General features: G+C 35.1%; 1 protein-coding gene across 3 annotated transcripts in view; it reads left to right on the top strand.

Moving 5' to 3' along the window:
* Positions 1 to 20,724, top strand: part of Dclk1 (doublecortin like kinase 1) — a 336,493-nt gene that overhangs the window by 16,207 nt on the left and 299,562 nt on the right. For all 3 annotated transcript variants that reach the window (XM_010623927.1, XM_010623928.2, XM_010623930.2), the window contains exon 2: positions 747 to 1,093. In XM_010623927.1, coding sequence (XP_010622229.1) covers positions 747 to 1,093 — 347 coding nt within the window. The remainder of the gene's footprint in view (positions 1 to 746; positions 1,094 to 20,724) is intronic.

Below are 20,724 nucleotides of genomic sequence, written 5' to 3'. Positions count from 1 at the left end.
ACACACACATACATACATACATTGTATACTTAAATCCTGACAGAAACAGTGGGGACAAGTCATAATGTGCCAGGTGAATAGGAAGGAGATTGGTTAAAATTGTACTATTTGTACAACTTCCAGTGAGGCATAGGCTATACATATATACATTAAAGTGAAATATTTTTAAAACCTTTGCAAAATAAATGTTTGATAACATATATACTTGTCCTTTTTTATTTTTGAAATTGTAGTTCAGGTTTTTAAAAATATATAATTCTGTGGTCTTACACCATTAGTTTAAAAATAGGTCAGGGACTTACATAAAAGTAAGTGGGTTATGTGTGATTTGGCCTAGGTCACTTTACCTGCCTTTTATGGAGTCCTTTTATGAATTTTTCCATATTCCTGGTTACAAAAACTTATTAACACAGAAAAAAAGCCATTATAAAAGTCATTAATTTCAAAATGTGTTGACCTTACTTTATAAATATGAATTTAGAATCATTTTATAATTTGCCTTCTCTTGGTACATTTATTACTTTCTTCTGTATATTTTCCCATCTTAACAGCCTGAATATTTTCATTAAAAGATTATCTGTTAAGGAATAATTTTAAATAAAAATTTAAAGACAAAAAAAGATTTCCTTTAATGGAATGGGCACAGCTTGTTCTTGCCTTTAAATAAAAATAGAAAAATTAAAAACTAGGGAAAAGCAAATGGGTTTATTTTAGTGTACATTTAAATATATTTCCATCTTCCTTAGGAGAGAGTTATGTCTGTGGCTCGATTGAGCCCTTCAAGAAACTGGAGTACACCAAGAATGTGAATCCCAACTGGTCAGTGAACGTCAAGACCACTTCGGCTTCCCGGGCTGTGTCTTCACTGGCTACTGCCAAGGGAAGTACTGCAGAAGTGCGGGAGAATAAGGATTTCATTCGGCCCAAGCTGGTCACTATCATCAGAAGTGGAGTGAAGCCACGGAAAGCTGTCAGGATTCTGCTGAACAAGAAAACCGCTCATTCCTTTGAGCAGGTCCTCACTGATATAACTGATGCCATCAAGCTGGACTCCGGTGTGGTGAAACGCTTGTACACTTTAGATGGCAAACAGGTAAGGGCCATATTGTGGTTGGACCCTGGCAATACAGAAGATCCGGGATTGAGGGAGTGGGGTGTGTGTGGCATGTGGTGAGGACCTGAAACATAAATTTTGTGCAAGTTTTTGAGTTAGCTGATACATGTACTTTTTGATTTCAAGGCAATTCAAAGTCAGTGTTGGGAAGGATTAATTAAAAAAAATTTAAAGTCTGTCTTTGAAGATAAAGTGATTATTCAGGGATTTATGCATTTTCAACTATTTGCTTAGCATAGTAGTGTTTTTCAGTCATCTGTTTTCAGTTTTTTTCCTGTGTCTTATACTCTTAAGCATAAATGACATGTAGCGGTAAACCAAAGAAAATTCTAATATATTTCTTTGAGCTGAATAATACTTTATGATTTTATGTTTCAGGAATTTTTTTTATAAACTGAATTTTTATTGGTACATTTTAGACATACAATACAGTTACATTCACCACTGGTATCTTGTTCCTTTACATGACATATCTTGGTTCTTATTTTATCCTTATTACCCTAGTCTCCCTTCCCCACTCCACCCTTCCCTGTTTACAAAGACTTTGTTTCCATTTTCTTCCTTTTCTCTTCCCTTTTTACCTTTCCCCTACCCCTCCCATTTGCCCAATACCTTTAGACCTTTTCTTCCTAGTACAAAATATCAATTATACATTTTGACCCTTATTTACACTTTTAGTATATCACACCAGAGAAACAATATGGCTGAGGAGTACTCCATTTTATACAAAACCACATCTTCTTTATCCAGTCTCCAACTGATGGGAAATTGGGCTGTTTCCAAGTTTTAGCTATTACAGACTGTGCCGCTATAAACATGGGTGCGCATATATCACTGTGGTATGATTCTATTAATTTTTTTGAAAGATACCCAGCAGAGGAATAGCTGGGTCAAATGGAACCTCTAATCTTAGTTTGTTGGGGTATCTCCATAATGATTTCCATAGTGGTTGCACCAGTCTGCACTCCCAGCAACAGTGGAGAAGGGTTCCTTTCTCTCCACAACCATGCCAACATTTGTTATTGGTTGATTTCTTGATAGCAGCCATTCTTTGTGGGGTGAGGTGGAATCTCAGTGTTGTTTGCATCTCCATCTCCACATCCAGTGATATGTAACTTTTTTCATATATTTATTTGCTGCTTTTACCTCTTTATCTGAGAAATATCTGTTCATTTCAGATGCCCGTTTTTGAATCAGGTCTTTATATTTGGGGGGCTGATTTTTTTGAGTTCTTTATATATTCTACATAATAGTCCTTTGTCTGAGGAGCAGCTGTGGGTTGTCTCTTAGCTCTTTCGGTGGTTTCTTTCGAATTTCAGAAGCTTTATAATAAGATGAGATCCCAGTTGTTGGTTCTTGATGCTAATTCCTGTGCTACTGAGGATTTGTTCATAAAGTCTTTTCCTATGCCAATGTCTTTGAGAGTTCTGTGTAACTTATATTCCAGAAAATTTAGTGTTTCTGTTTTAATATTTAGATCTCTAATCCACTTGGATTTTAGTTTAGTGCATGGTGAAAGATAAGGGTCTAGTTTTAATCTTTGGCAGGTTGAAATTGAGTTTTTGCAACACAATTTATTAATGAGGCTATCTTTCCTCCAGTGAGAAAGGTTAGCTCCTTTGTCAAAGATGAGGTAGCTGAATACATCTGAGTTGTTTCTCTGTCTTCTAATTTATTCCACTGATCCTCAGGTCTGTTTCTTTGCCAGTACAATGCTGTTTTTAACACAGTGGCTTTTTGATATAATTTCAAGTTGGGGATGTCATGTCTCTGTTGCCTAGAATTGTTTTTGCTATTCTAGGTCTGTTCTGGTTCCAAATGAATTCTTGGATTATTTTCTCTAGTTCTGTGAAATATAGTGTTGGGATTTCAATAGGGATTGCACTGAATCTGTATAGCAGTTTTAGAAGTATATTCATTTTCACTATATTGGGTCCTTCTACCCAGGAACGAGAGATATCTTTCCATTTTCTTATATCTTGTCCGATCTCATTTTTCAGAGGGTTGTAGTTCTCAATGTAGAGATCTTTTGCTTCCTTTGTTAGATTGATTCCTAGATATTTCATTTTTTTATGCTATTGTGAAAGGAATTGTTTTAGTAATATCTCTCTCAGTGAGTCTGTTATTTCCCTAAAGAAGGCTATTGATTTTTGAATGTTTACACTGCATCCAGCTACTCTACTGAATAGGTCAATTAAGCCTAGCAGTCTTTTCATGGAGTTTTTGTATCTTCTGTGTAGAGTATCATAACATCAGCAAATAATGACAGTTTAACTTCTTCCTTTACTATCTTTATTGATTTTATTTCTTTCTCTTGTCTAATTGCTGTGTCTAATGTTTCTAAATCTGTATTAATTAGGAGTGGTGATAGTGAACATCCTTGTCTTGTTCTTGATTTTAGTGTGAAGGTTTTTAGTTTTTGAGCATTTAGTATGATATTGGCTGTTGCTTTTTTATAGATAGCCTTTATTAAATTGAGATAAAGACCATCTATTCCAATTTTCTGCAGGGTTTTCATCATGAATGGGTGTTGAATTTTGTCAAATGTTTTTTCTGCATATATAGAGATGATCGTATGGTCACTGTTAATACAGTGTATTACATTTATTGATTTACATATGTTGAACCATCCTTGCATTCCTGGGATAAATCCAACTTGGTCAGGATGTATGATCTTCTTGATGACGTTCTGTTTGCCATTATCTTATTGAAGTTTTTTTCGTCTATGTTCATTAGCGAGATTGACTATAATTCTCTTTTTTGGTTGTGTCTTTCCCTGGTTTTATAATCAAAGTAACACTTTCTTCCTGGAATGAATTTAGAAGTATTGCTTTCAATTTCATTAAAAGGTTTAAAGAGCAGTCGCAGTGGTTCTTCTCTAAATGTCTCATAGAATTCATCAGTGAAGCCATCAGGACCTGGGCTTCTTTTTGTTGGCATATTTTTAATAATGTTTTCAGTTTCATTGATTGTATTTGGGGTGTTTAGAATTTTTATATCTTCTTTGTTATACTTTGGCAATTAATATATCTCTAGATATGTGTCCATTTCTTCTGTATTTTCCATTTTATTAGAGTACAGGTTCTTGAAATAGGTATTGATGATCTTCTGGATCTCTGCTGGATCTGTTGTGACTTCAACTTTTTCATTCTTAATTGCTTGGATTTGAGCCTTTTCTTTCCTTTTTTTTGATGAGGTTGGCTAAGGATTTGTCAATTTTATTTATTCTTTCAAAAAATCAACTTCGATTCATTGATTTTTTTGTATTGTTCTCTTAGTCTCTATTTCATTGATTCCTTCTCTGAGCTTTATAATTTCCTTCCTTCTTTGAGCTTTGGGTTTTTCTTGCTTTTCTTTTTCTAGAAGCTTAAGATTCATCATTAGATTGTTTATTTGAGCTTGCTCTGTTTTCCTAGTGTGGGAATTCACTGTTATGAATTTCCCTTGTAGAATTGCTTTCATTGTGTCCCATTGATTCCTATATGTTATATTGGCATTTCCATTTAATTGTAAAAACTGACTAATTTCTTCTTTAATTTCCTCTGTGATCCATTGGTTGTTCAGGAGAGAGTTATTCAATTTCCATGTGTTTGTGAAGTTCTTGCAGTTTCTTTTGTTATTGATCTCCAGTTTAATTGCACTATGGTCTGATGATATAAATGGAATAACTTCACTTCCTTTGCATTTACTTAAACATGTTCTATGAGCTAGTATTTGGTCTATTTTGGAGAATGACCCATATGCAGCCCAAAAAAGAGTGTGTATTCTGATTTTGTGGGATTGAACACTCTGTAGATGTCTGTTAAGTCCATTTGTTCAAAAGCTTGGTTCAGTTCTACTATTTCATTGTTGATTGTCTAGGTGTCCTGTCTATTTGTGATGGTGGGGTATTGAGATCCCCCATTATAACTGTATTAGTGCTTATTTGGTTTTTCATGTCCTTAATATTTGTTTTATATAGTTTGGGGGCATCAATATTTGGTGCATATATATATTTATGATTGTCATCTCTTCCCCTTGGATTGTTCCCTTTACAAGGATGTAGTGGCCTTCTTTGTCTCTCTTAATTAGTTTTGGTTGAATTCACTTTGTCTCCAAATAAGATAGCTAATCCTGTTTTTTTCTGGGTCCCTGTCTCATGGAGATCTGATTTCCATCCTTTTACTCACAGGATATGAATTTCTTTGTGGGTTATGTTGGTTTCTTGTACACAGCATATTGTTGGATTTTGCTTCTTAATCCATTTTGTGAGTTGATTTCTTTTGATTGATGAATTGAGGTCATTAACATTGATGGTTGTAACTGATACATACTGACTTATAATCATCGTGTTATTATCCTGTTGTTGGCTCTTTTTAACTTTTTCTCCCTCTCCCTTTATTGTCTTGCCTTGTCTGCTGGCTTTGCTCTTTTGGATCTCATGGTCTGCTGCTCAAGTCTGTGGGGGGCTGGGGTGATCTTCAGGCTAGCTCCAGGCAGTTCTGCCTCTTATAGGTATGCTGCTGAGATTGAAGGCTGGTGTGAGAACTGCAGCTGTCTGAGGAATTTTTACTAGTGAAATCTATTTAACTTTTTATAGATTTGAAAATACATATCTAAGGAATGACATAATTCCATTTGGATGGCTTTTAGAGGTATATTTCTAAAGTATTATGCATCTCATATTTAAAACAAAATTTCAAAATTAAAAGGAAAGGGATGTTTCTTTATGTATGGAATGGATACCAACAGTGGATGAGGGGACATTTAAATGAGCTGATCAGATGAGCAGATAGGTAGCATTACCTTTGAAGGTAATGTGTAGGCTTCCACATGATGAGATGAATAAAATAAAACAAAACAAAACAACAGTGACAGCAGAAAACACTGATCATGAATGATTTGCTAGTCATTCAGAGGTTAGCAGTATCCTTTGAAGATTAATATTTTTAGCATTAGTATCTTTGCTTGAAATTTAGCTAGCTTTTATATGGGTCTATTAAAATGCTTTTTAAAAATGTGATGGATAATGGTTTGTGTGTATAGCTTATTTTAAGATTAAAACTAGATTCACAATTTAAGAGTACAGACTTATTAAATAGGAAAATCAGACACATTCGAACTTTATGAATTAGACTAAATGCTAATACTAAAAGGAGTGTCAGCCATGAAAGAATTACTCCCTTAGAAGCCCATGTAACTTGTAAAATTCATTAGGAAAGAAGGGATATATGCCAGTTGTTCATTTATATTGACCAGTCTTCCACTTGTCTCATAAAATTTGCATGTGGATAAAGATTCCTGGGGTGAAATTCTTAATCTTGTAGATCTAAGATGCTTTAGCCAGAATGTCATCAATATATCAGTGACCAGAATGTCCTCTGCTGGCTTGTGAAACAAACTTCACATGTAAACAATTAGGCCTTCCTTCACTGGTTTCATTTCTAAGGAGTTAGCAAGCCATCCTGTTGTTCTGCATTTTTGTTTATTGAGTTTTCTCAAGATAGGAGTTTACTTGTTTTCACAAAAAGTAAAATTTAGAAGAAAGAAAAGCAGAAGAAAGATATGTATTAATGAGTGTCCCCCTCACATTTCAGAATTATGGGGGTTCCAAATTGCTATACACTAAATCTAAAAATCAGCTTTCACTACTTTAATGTCTACACCAATTGATCATTTAATTTTGTTTGTCCAAAGAATGAAGTCCTAGAATAGGTACTATGAGGCTCTCAATTGTTTTTATCTCTTTTTAATTCATCTGATGTCAACATTTTATAATGGCTGTTTTTTGCTGCAGTTTAATGTAAATAGTCTGAAGTGATGGGAAATAATTCCAAGTTTAATGTCAAAAACCAGTATACAAATCTTGGCTCATCCACAAATTATGTGTTTTTAAAAACATATAACTGAGCGTCATTATACTCATCAGTAAAACCTAGATAAAAATCATTTCCATGTTTCACTTCTTTTTCACAGTGCCTATAGGATCAATTATGACAAGACTTATGAAAGTAATTTTGAACTATAGTAATGATAATAATAACTTTATTAAGCATTAGTCCAAGGGCTTTGTATCAGTAATTTAATCCTTATAACAGCTTGATTATCCTCCCCATATAATAGACAAGGATACAAAGTCATAGAAGTTTTTATAAGCATATCTAAGACCATAAAACTATAAATGGCAAAGTGGAAATTAGAGCTGATTTCACTCTAGAGCTTATGATGGTAACCACTGTACTATAGCATATTATAGTGAATTACCAAACAGAAATTTTCTGAGAAAAAAAGTTTTAATGGAATTGTGTTAGCTTTATATCAGTATAGCAAAATGTCTGAGACAGTTGCCTTTGAAGAGAAAAATTGTAGCTCAGGGTTTTGGAAATTTTAGACCATGGTCAGATAACTAATTGCTTGGGTTTGTGATGTGGCAGTACATTATGGTAGGAACATATTATAAGCAAAATCAAACTTCCTCATGACCAGGAAGTGAAAGAAAGTAAAGAAGGGATCAGGATCTCACAATCACCTACAAGGTCATGATAGCTTCCACGAGCGTCTACCTCTTAAAGGTTCCACCACCTTCTAATAAGACATGGGACTTTGGAAGACATTCAGCATCCAAATCATAGCAGGGTTAATATTCCTAAGGAATATAATTTGAATATTTTCTTTTTCATTTAAATACACATATTTTTCCTCCTGCAGTCATTGTACTGATAGTCGTACTTGACTCTTTTTCCTTCTTTTTTTTTCTGCGAAGCATAGTTTGCTGTTTTGGCATTTCTTCTATTGTAGCATATTCTCACTGCAGGAGTGATGAAAAGCTGTGGAGGAATTGAATGCTAAAGTAGAAAGAACATAAAAACTTTTGCTTGGGTTCCCAGTGGGAACAAAAATACTTTCTCATGAACCCCAGGAGTCTTTAGAATTGTTTTAGTTCAAAAGAGAAATCTACCTAATAAGCAGTTTTTAGAGAATAACTTTGTGAGAGCCCTGACAGATACTGAGGCTTGATAATCCCCTGAGAACGTTACTGTCCTCGAGGCCCTCCTGTGGAATGGTGCTTGGCAGTGGGATGGCATCTTACTCTGCCCATGGTGGTACTCGAGTCCATATGCTGCCAACAGTGCTTCACATCATCTTTAAATTCCTTCTGCTACTTCTTTCTTAAGAGCTTAATTGAACTACTGCATCAAGTCCATAAGCAATGTGGAAAAGCCAATGCCTATTTAAAGATTTTTGTTGTACTGAGGAAATGGAATTGTTTAAAACAGGAATAGCTTGAGAATTTTTGGTAAGTGGGTAGCAAGGGTAATATCATAGCAGGAACAGTAGTTGCATTGGCTTCAGGCACCCTGCAAATGTTTCCATGGGATGGAAACTGTTGATGCTGAGACTTTTTAACAATGAAATTATGAATGCCTGTCCTTGCTGCTTAATGTTACTCAGAGGAGAAGGGCACTGGAGGGCATAGATCACATGCTCTTTTCACTCTTTCCTGTCACCTCAGTGCCTCTCTGCTTATTTTGATTTGGGTTTGCATCAAACCCTAACAGAGTAATTCATCCTGCAGTACCTTTTAGAGGATTTTAGGCTGAGACAAGGAAATTAACATATTGGAAATGCTGCACCATATAGAAAAGATTTTACAGGAAGCTGCAATTGGCCAAAATAACCATGGTGGCTCATAAGCAGCCTATTTTGAGCAAGAGCTTTCTCATGATTTCAATTTTGTTCCTTATTTGGGGACTGCATACTCAGTCAGAGGTCTGCTATAACCTTCCTTCTTCCTCCTTACTAGACTAGGGCTGACTCTGCAGCGTGTCATCAGGCTCCCACCACCACGGCTGGGGAGTTAAAGGGAGTAATTGCTGTGCCCTATTTTCAGTGGTGCATCATTTATCTGGATCCTGATTAAGGGCATCCAAGAAAGGAGAGAGGGCATTTGCTGTCTGAGAGTTAAAATCACATTCCCTTTCTCCATATAGAATGGGAGGATCGGCAGAGTCTGAGAGTGTGAGTCACTTCTTGCTGCGTTGCAGGTCTGTATGTTAGGTTTTACTGTGGGTTATTCACTCACCCTGCCAAGTGGCAACTCCCACAGGTCATATGGGATGTGTCTGTTTTTAAGTGATTAAAATGAGCTCAAAAGCATACAAGATTTACTCTTGAATCTGTCCTGAATCCTTTTATGGAAAAGCAGATCTGGCTATCTGGTGCTGATAAATCTGCTAGCTCTGTGATTATCCTTTCTTGGAAACAAACAATAGCAGATCTTAGAACAGCTGGTGCCTAAGCAGGTAATTTGTTCTGTGTAAAGATCATAGATAAAAGACACTTCCCACTGATCCCCATTCTCTCTGAACTAGAGCAATGATATACTGGGTTTATCTTTTTATAGAAAATATAGGCACTCTCCATCTTACCTACTTTCCAACATCAAGATCTAGATAACATTGTGGCATACATAGATGGTAGAAGAAAAACTCAGGGACATTACATTTTTATCTTACAGACCTTTCACGCAGGCCATCAACTATGTAAAATCCTCTGCTGCCAACATGCTAACATGAACAAACAATTTGCTGTTTTCCTAATATGGAAACATCCTAAAAATCACTCAGCTGAAGTGCAGTATCCCTCTTATCTACCCCCTTATCCATGCTTTTGCTTTTTGATGGTTTTGCTTACCTAAGTCAGTCATTGTCTGAAAGTATTAAATGGAAAATTCCATATTTTGTGTGTGAGGAGAGAGGTGTGTACTTAAATAGTTTTTATTACAGTTTATTGCTATATTTTATTATGAGTTATCATTAATCTCTCATTGTGCCTAATTTACAAGTTAAACTTTATCATAGGTATGTATAAGAAAAAAACATAGTATATATAGGGCTTGGGATTATTCGTGATTCCAGACATCTACTGGGGGATCCTGGAACATTTCCACCACAGGTAAAAGGACATTACTATATAACAAGCTGATTTAGGTAGTGAATTTAAAACAGCTATCGTAGCTGACAAGCTAAGGAATTCCCAGTAGTTTTCAATATATTAATCAGTTACATCTTTGTATCTGATTGTTGAATGCCCATTGCCTATCTAAACATAAAGATCAAAAGGTGCAAATAAATGAAAAATAATTGCAGCCCTTTAGTTTAAATGGCTAGTAGAAGAGTTTATTTGGATTCAGGAAAAGATAATGGCAATAGGAATATGTGAATCAGATATTACAAAATGGTCTTCTTTTTTGTTTTGGTTTTCAATGTCTAATTTAAATTTGAAGTAAAAATAATTTGATGCACACTTGAATTTAGAAGACTTAGAACATGTCATTAAAAATTTGCTAAGCGTTACCACAGTATCTGATCTTGCTATAGTAGTTGATGAATAGAAAATAAGCCAAACTTTTTAAATAAAACATAAGGAATTTAGGATGTGGCAGAAATTGGTCAGACCGTAGGGAAAGGTAATAAGGGAAAAGAAAAAAAATATGAGAAAATGAAAAAGTGGAAATAAAATGTTTGTAAACAGGGAGGGGAGGAGTGGGTGAAGGGAGGTCAGGGACAAGGGGAAAAATGAGAACCAAGACCTGTCATGTAAAGGTACAAGATCCCAATAATGAATGTAACTGTACTGTATACCTAAAATGTACCAATAAACTTAAATGAAAAACAAAAAGAAATTGGTCAGACCAAAAAAGCAGATTTTCTGTAGCTCTTGGTAATAGTAGCATTTTCCCTTGGGTTTTTTTTTTTAAGAGAAAGAATTTCTGTGATACTTTAGCTTCTGTGAACATATGTAAATCCTTCATTCTTGATATATAAGTTTTTTACTATTATGATTTGATATATTATGTTGCAAAAGTGAATATAACACGTTTTAGTTTGTTTGCAGTTGATATAAAAAACAAAAGTTGATAAAAGTAATTTAGCTTACATTTTAAATGTCAAATTAAATGTTTCTAGAAATACTCAGACCACACGTTAAGCCAACTTCATTATTTACAAGAGCTGGGAGATGATGGAAATATTGTATCTGATTTTGAAGAAAAAGGAGTTTAAAAATTATGATGCTTAGAGAATTAAAGTATTCAGAACAAAATGCACTATTGTAGGCTCAGTATTGCTGGTGGATATTTAGGACTTATGAGCTACACCCATCTTTATATAGCTAGTAATTCCTTCAAATTGGCAAGAATTAAATCCTTTTCTTCCAGTCTGAACTCCAGTGACTATGTAATTAGTTATAGGTACCTTCAGTGGTGTGTATTTTGATGGTGAGGTTAGGAAACTGACATCTGCCTATAAAGTAAGTTTTGAGTTCCCCGACTGTTCCACTGGGGGATGGAGAGACATCCTCTGAAACCCTTCCTGCAGTATTTGAGCACACTTTGCCCACTTTCACAAGAATGCTCTGGGATTGCCTCCTAGTGGTGGCTTCTGCTGCTTTTGCAAATGCGAATACAGCCCTGGTTTGGACTTGTTTGGCTCCTGGTGGGAGCATGTGAAATAATGGAAAGAACTTGGACTTTAAAGTGGGTGGCCCTGAGCTCAGATTTCAATTTGAAAATTTTAATGTAAGATTTCTCATAAAAGCCTTGAACATTAAATCAGCTTCCCCACCTGCTGTGGTTTAGATCTTCAGGGTCCCCCAGAGTGTTAGAGGGCCCCAGCTTGGCTGCATTGGGAGGTAGGTGGAGACTCTAAGAGGTGGGGCTTAGTGGGAGGCTTTTAGGTCACTGGGGACATGCCACTGAAGGAGACTGTAGAGTCCCAATCCCTTCTTCTTCCTCTGATCTTATGTCCTGGTCAGGAAGTGGGCAGTTTTGCTAGCCATATACTTTCCACCATGATGTGCTATCTTGTCATAGGCCCAAAAGCAGAAGGGCCAAACAATTATGGACTGAAATCTCCATAACTGTGAAACAAAATCCTCCATTCTTGATTTGCAAGTTTTTTACTATTATGATTTTATGCATTATTTATGTTGTAAAAGTCAATGTACTTGTTTTAGTAAGAGAAAGCTAACTAATACACCAGTTTACTGATTAAATTTTATAATCTTATATATTGAATTTACTGACAAGGAAATTTGCTTAAATGTGCTGTAGTTTAAGTGTTGAAATATGCAATAATGTGATAAAGAAGGCAAATACCAGCTTATTTGACCACTAAACTTGAGTTTCAGTCTGGCTTCTATTCTAGACACACTGAAATCTTTCTTCCTACTGTGAACAGTTAACTCCCTCTGCTAATCTTCAGTTTCATCATTTGTATTAAGGAAATAAGAATAATAATGTCTGCTTTATAAATTGTTATGAGGTTTAAATGACACAATGCATGTGACAAATTTAGCACAGTGGTTGATTACTAATTATTGGTAATTGTTATACCTGAAAGCTGAGAGTTCAATTGATTTTTAGTTTTGAAAAAAATCATATTATAAATATGCCATGAAAGCTTCCTATCTAAAATTATTCTTTATGGGCCGGGGATTTAGCTCAGTGGTTCAGTGGCCTGCCTTGCAAGTGCAAGGACCCGAGTTCGATCCCCGGTACCACAAAAATAAATAAATAAATAAATAAATGAATAAAATTATTCTTTAATAATTACCAATCAATTATGTATCTTCCTTTGTAAATGTGTCTTTTCACATGGAAATGCTACATGGTATAATAGAAAGAGCATGGAACTTGGAATGCATTGCTGTAAGACCAAATTCTTAACTTTAACACTCACTGATGGTGTGACATTTGGCAAGTCAAATTGACAAGAAATAGGATGACAAAGTCAAATAAACTAGATTGTTGGTTGGTGTTTTTGTCATCTTATTTATTGTCAATTAGTGGTGAATGCAAACCAGATACTATTTATGTCTTTTGCTTTTTCAATTGTGCAAGTCATTCCTTAAAGTCATGTCTGTATCTCTGCAACTCATACAACCAATAAAGTAATAATCATATTATTAGTATCATTGGCTGAATATCTTCTCTTTGCTTAGCACTGAGCTAGTAGCCACATGTATTTACATTGAAGATTATTACATTGATGATTCAAAATAAGATTTTTGAATAATCGCCACAGCCCGGCAAAGCAAGGATTTACTCATTTCTCAAGATTTATCTCAAAGGTAACCTCATCTATGAAACATTACCTTATTTCCCATGTAGAATTGATTAACTATCTCAGAGCTTTTTCACTGTCCGTTGTACCTAACCCTGCAGCTTTGGATTTCATAGAATGGAGCAACAACAGTGTTCTGTTGGCCTCTGAATCTTTAGGACCTGACCTTATTACTAATTGATGACTAAGTGATGGATTGTTGGCAGGGGCTCTCCTCTTTGCATGTTTCTTTTAGTGTTTAGCAAAGTATATACAGCTGTGTTCAGCAGAGGTGACCTGGTCTCTTGGGCTCTGGTGGTAGGTAGCTGTAAGCAGAAATAGTGCTTTCTGCAGTGTAACCATAGATTCCAAGACATTCATTATGGTGGTTATTCTCTAGCTTGGGCTCCTACTTTGTGAAATACTCTAAGATAATTAAAAACACAAAACAAAATTTACCTGCCAATTTTGGAGCATTTTGGCTATTGAAAATGTTTTTATCCTGTTGGGCTATGGGGTAGGTATTCTGTTAGAAAAATCTTGCTATCTGAGTCACATGGGTTGCTCTAAATCTCCCTTGAATTGCCTTAGCTATCCATTGAATAAAGAGAAGATCTTACATTCTGTGGGTTTAAAAATTGATAACAAGCCAGTAAGAGAGTCTCATGAAAAGCATCTGGCTAAATTATTACAGAGATGCAAACCTACAGGATTCAAGGGTGTATGTGGTGGCAGAATACAATATGTTGCAGCAGATTTTTCTGATTAGTTTATGTCTTGGAAACTAAATTAAATGAAAGATGGTAATTTCAGAAATTAAATGAAACTTTAAAAATCCAGTTTTAAATATGAAATGTGTTGTAAACAACATGCCATAGAAACAAAAGAACAGATGGGGAGTTTATTTTTTTAATTGGCTTTTTCCATTATAAATTATTATACAATCAATGTAAATAAAGATTCTCAAACAAATGAGAAAATGTGAAGATAAATTAAAATTACCCATAGTTTCATTGACAAGATGGCCCTCGCTCATATATTGGTCTATTTTCTTTACCTTTTCCTTAGTAACATTTCAGATTGTACTCTGTATATGGATTGGTTTCTTGCTGGTAACTTCATAGTGACACTACGCACATTTATGTGGGAAATGTATTAAGCTATCCTTTCTCTAACTTTGTTATACTATTGGCCAATATAAGATCTTCTGAAGCCACTCACCCTGTGTACTTTCCTCTGCAGTGACTCATCTGGAGACTGTCTCCTGTCTGAGAACTGATTTAGGGATGAAATAATAGTGTTCTAGACAGGCTGAGAAGTAAACAGGATTTCAAATAACTCTTGAGTTGTTCAGCATACTCATGCTCCAGAACTTACCAAAGTGTGACATGATTTTTTGACTTTACAATGATGTATAAGTGCTATTTGTTCAGTAGAAACTGCCCTTGGAACTTTGAATTTGGATCTCCCAGGCTAGTGATATGCAGTCTGATCCTTTTGGGGGATGCTGGGCAGTGGCAGTGACCATGGGTCTTGGTCATCCATGTGACCACAAGGGAAGCACCCAGATTACAGTAGATTGTGTTGCCAGGCTAGGATGTTTGTGGTTTCAGTGGATTAAATTGTGTTTCCAATTTACATTATTTTCAGTTTACCAATGAGTGTATTAGATGTATTACCCTTGTAAATTGAGAACATTAGTAATCAATTTTTGGAGGTTAAAAGTATCTGAGAACTCTTCACTCTCTGAAATTCTCTTAGGAAAAAAAGTCCACATTTTTCCAATGCTTGTATGATTCAGTAACTCTAGTCTTGTTCCATAAATTCCAGAAAACTTAGGCTTTCAGGTCAGTAATAGCGTGGTCACTCTTTTTGAGTCTCTCCTTGAGGGGATAAACAAGGTCTATCTCTTTCAGTGCATAATTACTTCTGTTTTGTGTTATAGCCATTTGTGTACTTGTGTAAAACCAAACATCCTAGAGCAAGAAGATAATGTTTCATTGATTACTATATTCTCCAATTCCCCCAGTACATGCTTAATAGTTGCTACATGATGTTTTTTGACTTAAACTTGTGGCTCACAGTCTGACAAGTAGAATTAGAATTCTAGGGCTAGACATGCTCTAAAGAGCTACTTCTTTTTTTTTTTTTTTCCTTCCCTTGGAAGACAGAACACTAAATATATCCCAGCAAGTAGTAACATAAAATTGTATTTTATTTTTCAAGAAATCTTTCAGAAAGAAAACAACTTAAAGTGAGCATTATTTAAAACAAAACAAAACAAAAGGAAACAGAATAGACATTACTTTTTTTTTTTTTTGACAGCGCTAAGAATTGAACTCAGGGTCTCATCCATGCCATGCAAGAGCTCTGTCACTAATCTACAGCCTAGCCTTTAAGCATGTGACTTCCTATGCTTTCTCGAAGTTAGTAGTATGGGAGCTGGTAACTAGTTATACAACAGAATCAAGTTCTGAAGAATCCTGCTATGTGTTTAGGAATAAGCTTCATTCATCCATGTTCTTAAAAATCTTGCTTAAAAAATGGTGTGAGGACAGCAGCAGTAATACCAGCGGGAGGATGTAAAATGCAGACTGTCATACTCTCCCCAGATCCACTTAAACACAGTGTGGGTTTCAAAAAGATTCTCATATGATTTATATTCACTTAAGAGTTTGTGAGAAGCACAGGTGAGGAGACTCAATGGTATGGATAAAAAAACATCAGACTCCAAAGACCTTATGATGTTAAACTCTAGCTGTTGCATGACAGATGGAATTAAACATTAATTTTAGTTGATTTAGCAGTTTCATCAGCATCCTCTCAATTTCATTGTTAATAGCAGATGGCAAGATATGATCACCAGTAATAGTGTCTGGAAAGCAATCAGTGCATGAAATGTGCTTCCACAGCCATCTAGCCTCAGTGGTGGATGGATGGCTTCCCGTATGGGGAATAAATGGAGGTTAAGAGATGCAGGGATGGGTGAGCACCTACTCTGAAATGCTGATCCTGAGGAAGAGATTAATGGGCATGGTTGACACAGCCTGTATATATGCTGTTAGGTGTTGTCTGTCTGCTCTCCTCCACATGCCATACAAATTTTTTCCTCATGCTTCTTCAGGAAATCTTTTATGGAAATGATGAGAAGTTATTAAACTTGATCATAAGAGTTGATTTTTTAATTTTAAATTGTTGCCAGTTGAGAAAATTGACAGCATGAGAAAATTTTCAACCTAGAAGATGCCCAGAAGAGCGTGGGGACATTTTTAATGAATACAGGAAATGAAGGGATGACTTTTGCAGATAATTTCCAGCCAGCATGATTAAGAATTTAGTGGCTAAAAGTATTATGTATCACAGCCTTGGATGTTGAGAACAATGGATGGAGTAAACTAGAATGAAGTACTAGAAATCAGAATTTCAGTGGTTTTCTTACAGTCAGCCTGGGAGGTTGGAAAGACTGAGGAGGTGTTGCCTACTTAATTCAACTGTCAGCTGGTAGTGACTGCACACCATTTAAGGCAGACAGAACTTTACAAACAGCCATAAATGTCCACTGGCCTCATCAGTGAGGGCTCTTTTGAATGGAAAGGTCAACTCCATCTCTGAGGTTATAGCTTTAACTTGGAAAAAGAATAATAACTCTAGCAACAAGTGGAGTGAAAATGTGGATAACAAGTTCATTGCTTCTTTCTGTTTGTCAGCTGATGCTGTGGTCTTTGGAAAAATAAAATTACTTGCTTATTAGGCCATTTCTGACATGTGTGTCCTCTGAAAAGGCTAATATGGCATGGTGGCCAATTTATTTCTTGGTATCGTTACCAATTTCTTCCATGTAAGTAATTCTTATTATTCTTTATTTATATTCCATGTCAAATTTATAGACTTACCCACTGTGTATTTAAAAAATATATCCATTCACTAATTTCTTTTTTCATTTGGTGACAGTTTAATAACTGTTACTGCCTTATAACAAGACAGAATCTCAGATCATGTTTTAATCTCTGTGATACTTTTAGTTGAAAGAATTCTAATACATTGTTTTATCATGTACAGTGTTGTCAGTAGTTGCCATAAGACAAAGACATATTGTAAAATCTGTTAAGTGAACAGACTCTTTATAGACTAATCATTGGTTTTGCCAAATTAGATCAGCAGATTCGCCTTGTTTCTATCATAATGGTGTGCTTTAATATTTTAATCCAAATATCTTTACATCTTGAGTATGTACTTATTTCTGTAGCTTTGTTGGATAAATAAATATATACTGATCATAGTCTTTGTGCCTGCAACTGCACCAGGTGTTGCGATTATCTCAGTTTACTTCCAGTGAATAGTTGGAAGACTTGGAAGGATTCCTCACACTGGAATCATAAGGAGCAATCTCCTTTTAGCACTCATGGACTCATTGTTACAGAAACTTGCATTTTCACATTTGTACCTTCCTCCAAGTAGAAGATGATTGATGTGTAGTTCATCTTATTTGAAGATGTCCTTGTATTGTTTGGAAATGTGACTTTTGAAGCACTCTTAAGCAACTTTGCCTGCATATTTAAAATTACTAAAAGACGGGTTCTATTTTATATTTAATTGCTAATATTTCTAATTTGTTTAGAATTAGAATAATATAAAAAGTATACTTTTGTATCCTGGCATACTAAAAAACAACTTTCCATTAAAATGAGTTCTCCTGGTCTAAGTTTAAGGCACATTTTAGAAATCTTGAGAATAAATAATAAAAGTACCAATCTTCAATTTTATTAGCCTGAACTTTCCCATGGAGGTGTGTTGGCAGTCAGCTCTGTGAAGCCAGCATTTTTCTCATGTCAGTGAAAGGTAGAGGGAAGTTATTTTTAAAATCTTAGAAGATTATCAAAATGTATGAAAACGTGACTTTGGAGTTTTTTTTTTTACATCCAGATAATATAGCTTTGGAGCACAAAAATAGGGAAAGAGCCAGAGGAAATGTGAATCCATTTTGAGAACTCAGCATCATTAATGACATTATCTTTTCAAGATAGTAAGTTACTTCTTTAAGGAGAAAACTGAGGCTTTACCTATGCACTTAAATTATTATCTCTTCTCTAGTGCTTCTCTCACTAGAAAAGGCCCGTGTATGTTGCCCCCACTCTCAATGCAGTCTGTCCATATGTCCTTTCCTTTGTCCTATTTGCCTTTTAATTTGGTTTGACATCAGTTTAAAAATGTGTGTCAGACCTATTCTGGGATATAACACCAGCTCTGTGCCAGGAAATGAGTGATAACACATTGTGTGTTGAATCAGAAGTTGGAAGATGTTTTCAGTTACAACAGCTGGAAACATTTTGTCCAGTTGGCAAAAACATCACTGAATAATTGGCTTTTCAGGAAGGTAAAGGACTGTAGCATCCCTGATCATCTTTTCTGTTGAACTAACTTCAACAAGAACAGAACAGCTAGCACTTTTTGAATTCTTACCACATTCCAGGCATTAATTATTTCTTTTTTACCATTAACACTGATATGTGGTAGGTAATGTTATCTTCATTTTACACCGGAAGGAACAAGGGAAGAGTAACTGGCCAAATGATTAATATCTGGTCAGGAAAGACAGGAATTCTTAACCACAATACCACACTGGATGTTTTATGGTGTTTTTCAGATATTGTAAGTAAATAAAAGTTACATGCATCCTTTAAAAAAAAAAAAGTATCTTCCTACTAAGCTAAGCCCTAGCAAATTTGCCCACTGGAGTTTACAAATACTTTTTTTCTGAGATGATCAAATTCTGGGTATCTGTCAGTATCTAAGCATGTAAATATTTAACATGAAGGTACTACTTGCCAAAAGAATAGTGTATATTTAGAAAGCTACTGACATGTCTTTTTAAAAATTTTTTCTGTTCTTGGTATTTTGGTTGCCATTTGTATTTTAGTAATTATGAAATTAACCCAGCTGAGTAATTTTTTTAAAAATTAAGAACTTTTTCAGGTTGTCATAAAAATTTAGATTCCTAAGAATGGAAGAACTTGTAAAGATCCTTTTTAAAGAACATTCTTAATGTAACTTGTCTCCTAGAAATACACATATTGTGGAAAGGAAAAACCATTGAGTTTTAAAGCATGTAGGCTGTAAAATGAAAAAAAAATGAGTACCACTTTATTAAGACATACTTTACATAGCATAATATGTACCCCTGATAAATGTATCATCGGTCAATGATTATAATAAATTTGTTGTCATGAAGGCATCACCATGTTCCAATGTTCACTCGCTCCCTTGTGCCTATTTGTAGTCCTTGCTCCCAATCCTAGTCCAGCAACCACTGATCGTCTTAATCACAGCTTTTAAATGTTGGCCTCACTTTTATATTTGCACCTCGTTTTTCTACCTTCAAAGTCACTAGTGTAACTGTGGATTCACTGAGTCCCTCCTCTGTAACCTTCTTTGAAATCTCAGCCTTTCTGGCTTGGATAGTCCCTGGTTGCCTTGAGGTTTTATAAGTAAAATGGCAGAGAAAACTACATAGCCAGTTTTAGCACAGCAGACTACTTACTGTCTTTGCATTCTTTCTGAGTTAATTCCAAATGTAGGTATTTAAGAGAAAAACACTTCAGGATAGGATGGAATAATAAAGTCATCCTCTTCTGTCTAGTAGGGATCCCAGAAGCCTCATCTTCACTCCTCCCATCATTGTGCCCCATGTGGCCATAGTTTCTTGGCCACAGTCCAATATACCATTTGTAGGCGGGTTGTGTTTCAGATGATATTAACATATTTCAGTATTTCTGCCTTCTCATAGCTGAAATAATGCTTTCTCTGTGCTTTGTCTGTTTCTTGGGTAAAAGCCAATTATTTTATATTCTCTTTTTTCTTCTTAATGGCAGCTTTCCCACTTGTCCTTTCATCATTTCACTATTCCAGATTTTTAAGTACTCTTTAAAATTATTACCTATTTATCTTTTCTCAAAGAAAGAAATTTCATTGTAAATTCTAATTGTCTATTTATTACACAGTAGAACTGCAACTGGGGAGATTCTGTTCATTGGTCCACTATTGAATACTTGTGAAAGTTAGGGTCAAGAGGCTGCTTACTTTTGGATTGCAAAGAAGTTTGTATATTCAGGGTATATCGTCTACTTTTTCTTCTTGTCCAAGGCCATCTCAAAAACAAAAAATATGGGTTTAGAAACAGTAACTAAAAAGAGAAGCTAGTCTCTGGTTGAGAGTCAAAGGCCCTGGGCTTATTTCTTTGCACAGTTCTGGGGCTAGTGAAGTACAGAATTTCCTTATTTCTTCCTTTTTTTACCTCTTTGGTGATCTGCCTATCTGAAGAATCAAAGGAATTTTTGTCAGTGATAGCTACATGGTAGAGAATCATATGCAGAAGATTTTTCAAAACAAGTAGAACTAGTTTATAGTTTTTAGTCATCTTTTTTAGGCTTTATTTAATGATTTTTATTTTATTTATTTACTATATAATTTTATTATAATTTCTGTTTTTTTTTTTTTTTTTTTTTTTTTTTTTTTTTTATGGTTCGAATT

The sequence above is a fragment of the Fukomys damarensis genome, unplaced genomic scaffold, assembly GCF_012274545.1.
Source record: "Fukomys damarensis isolate Sample0158 unplaced genomic scaffold, DMR_v1.0_HiC HiC_scaffold_38, whole genome shotgun sequence".
Lineage (NCBI taxonomy): Eukaryota > Metazoa > Chordata > Mammalia > Rodentia > Bathyergidae > Fukomys > Fukomys damarensis.
This window is presented reverse-complemented; position numbering and strand designations above follow the sequence as displayed.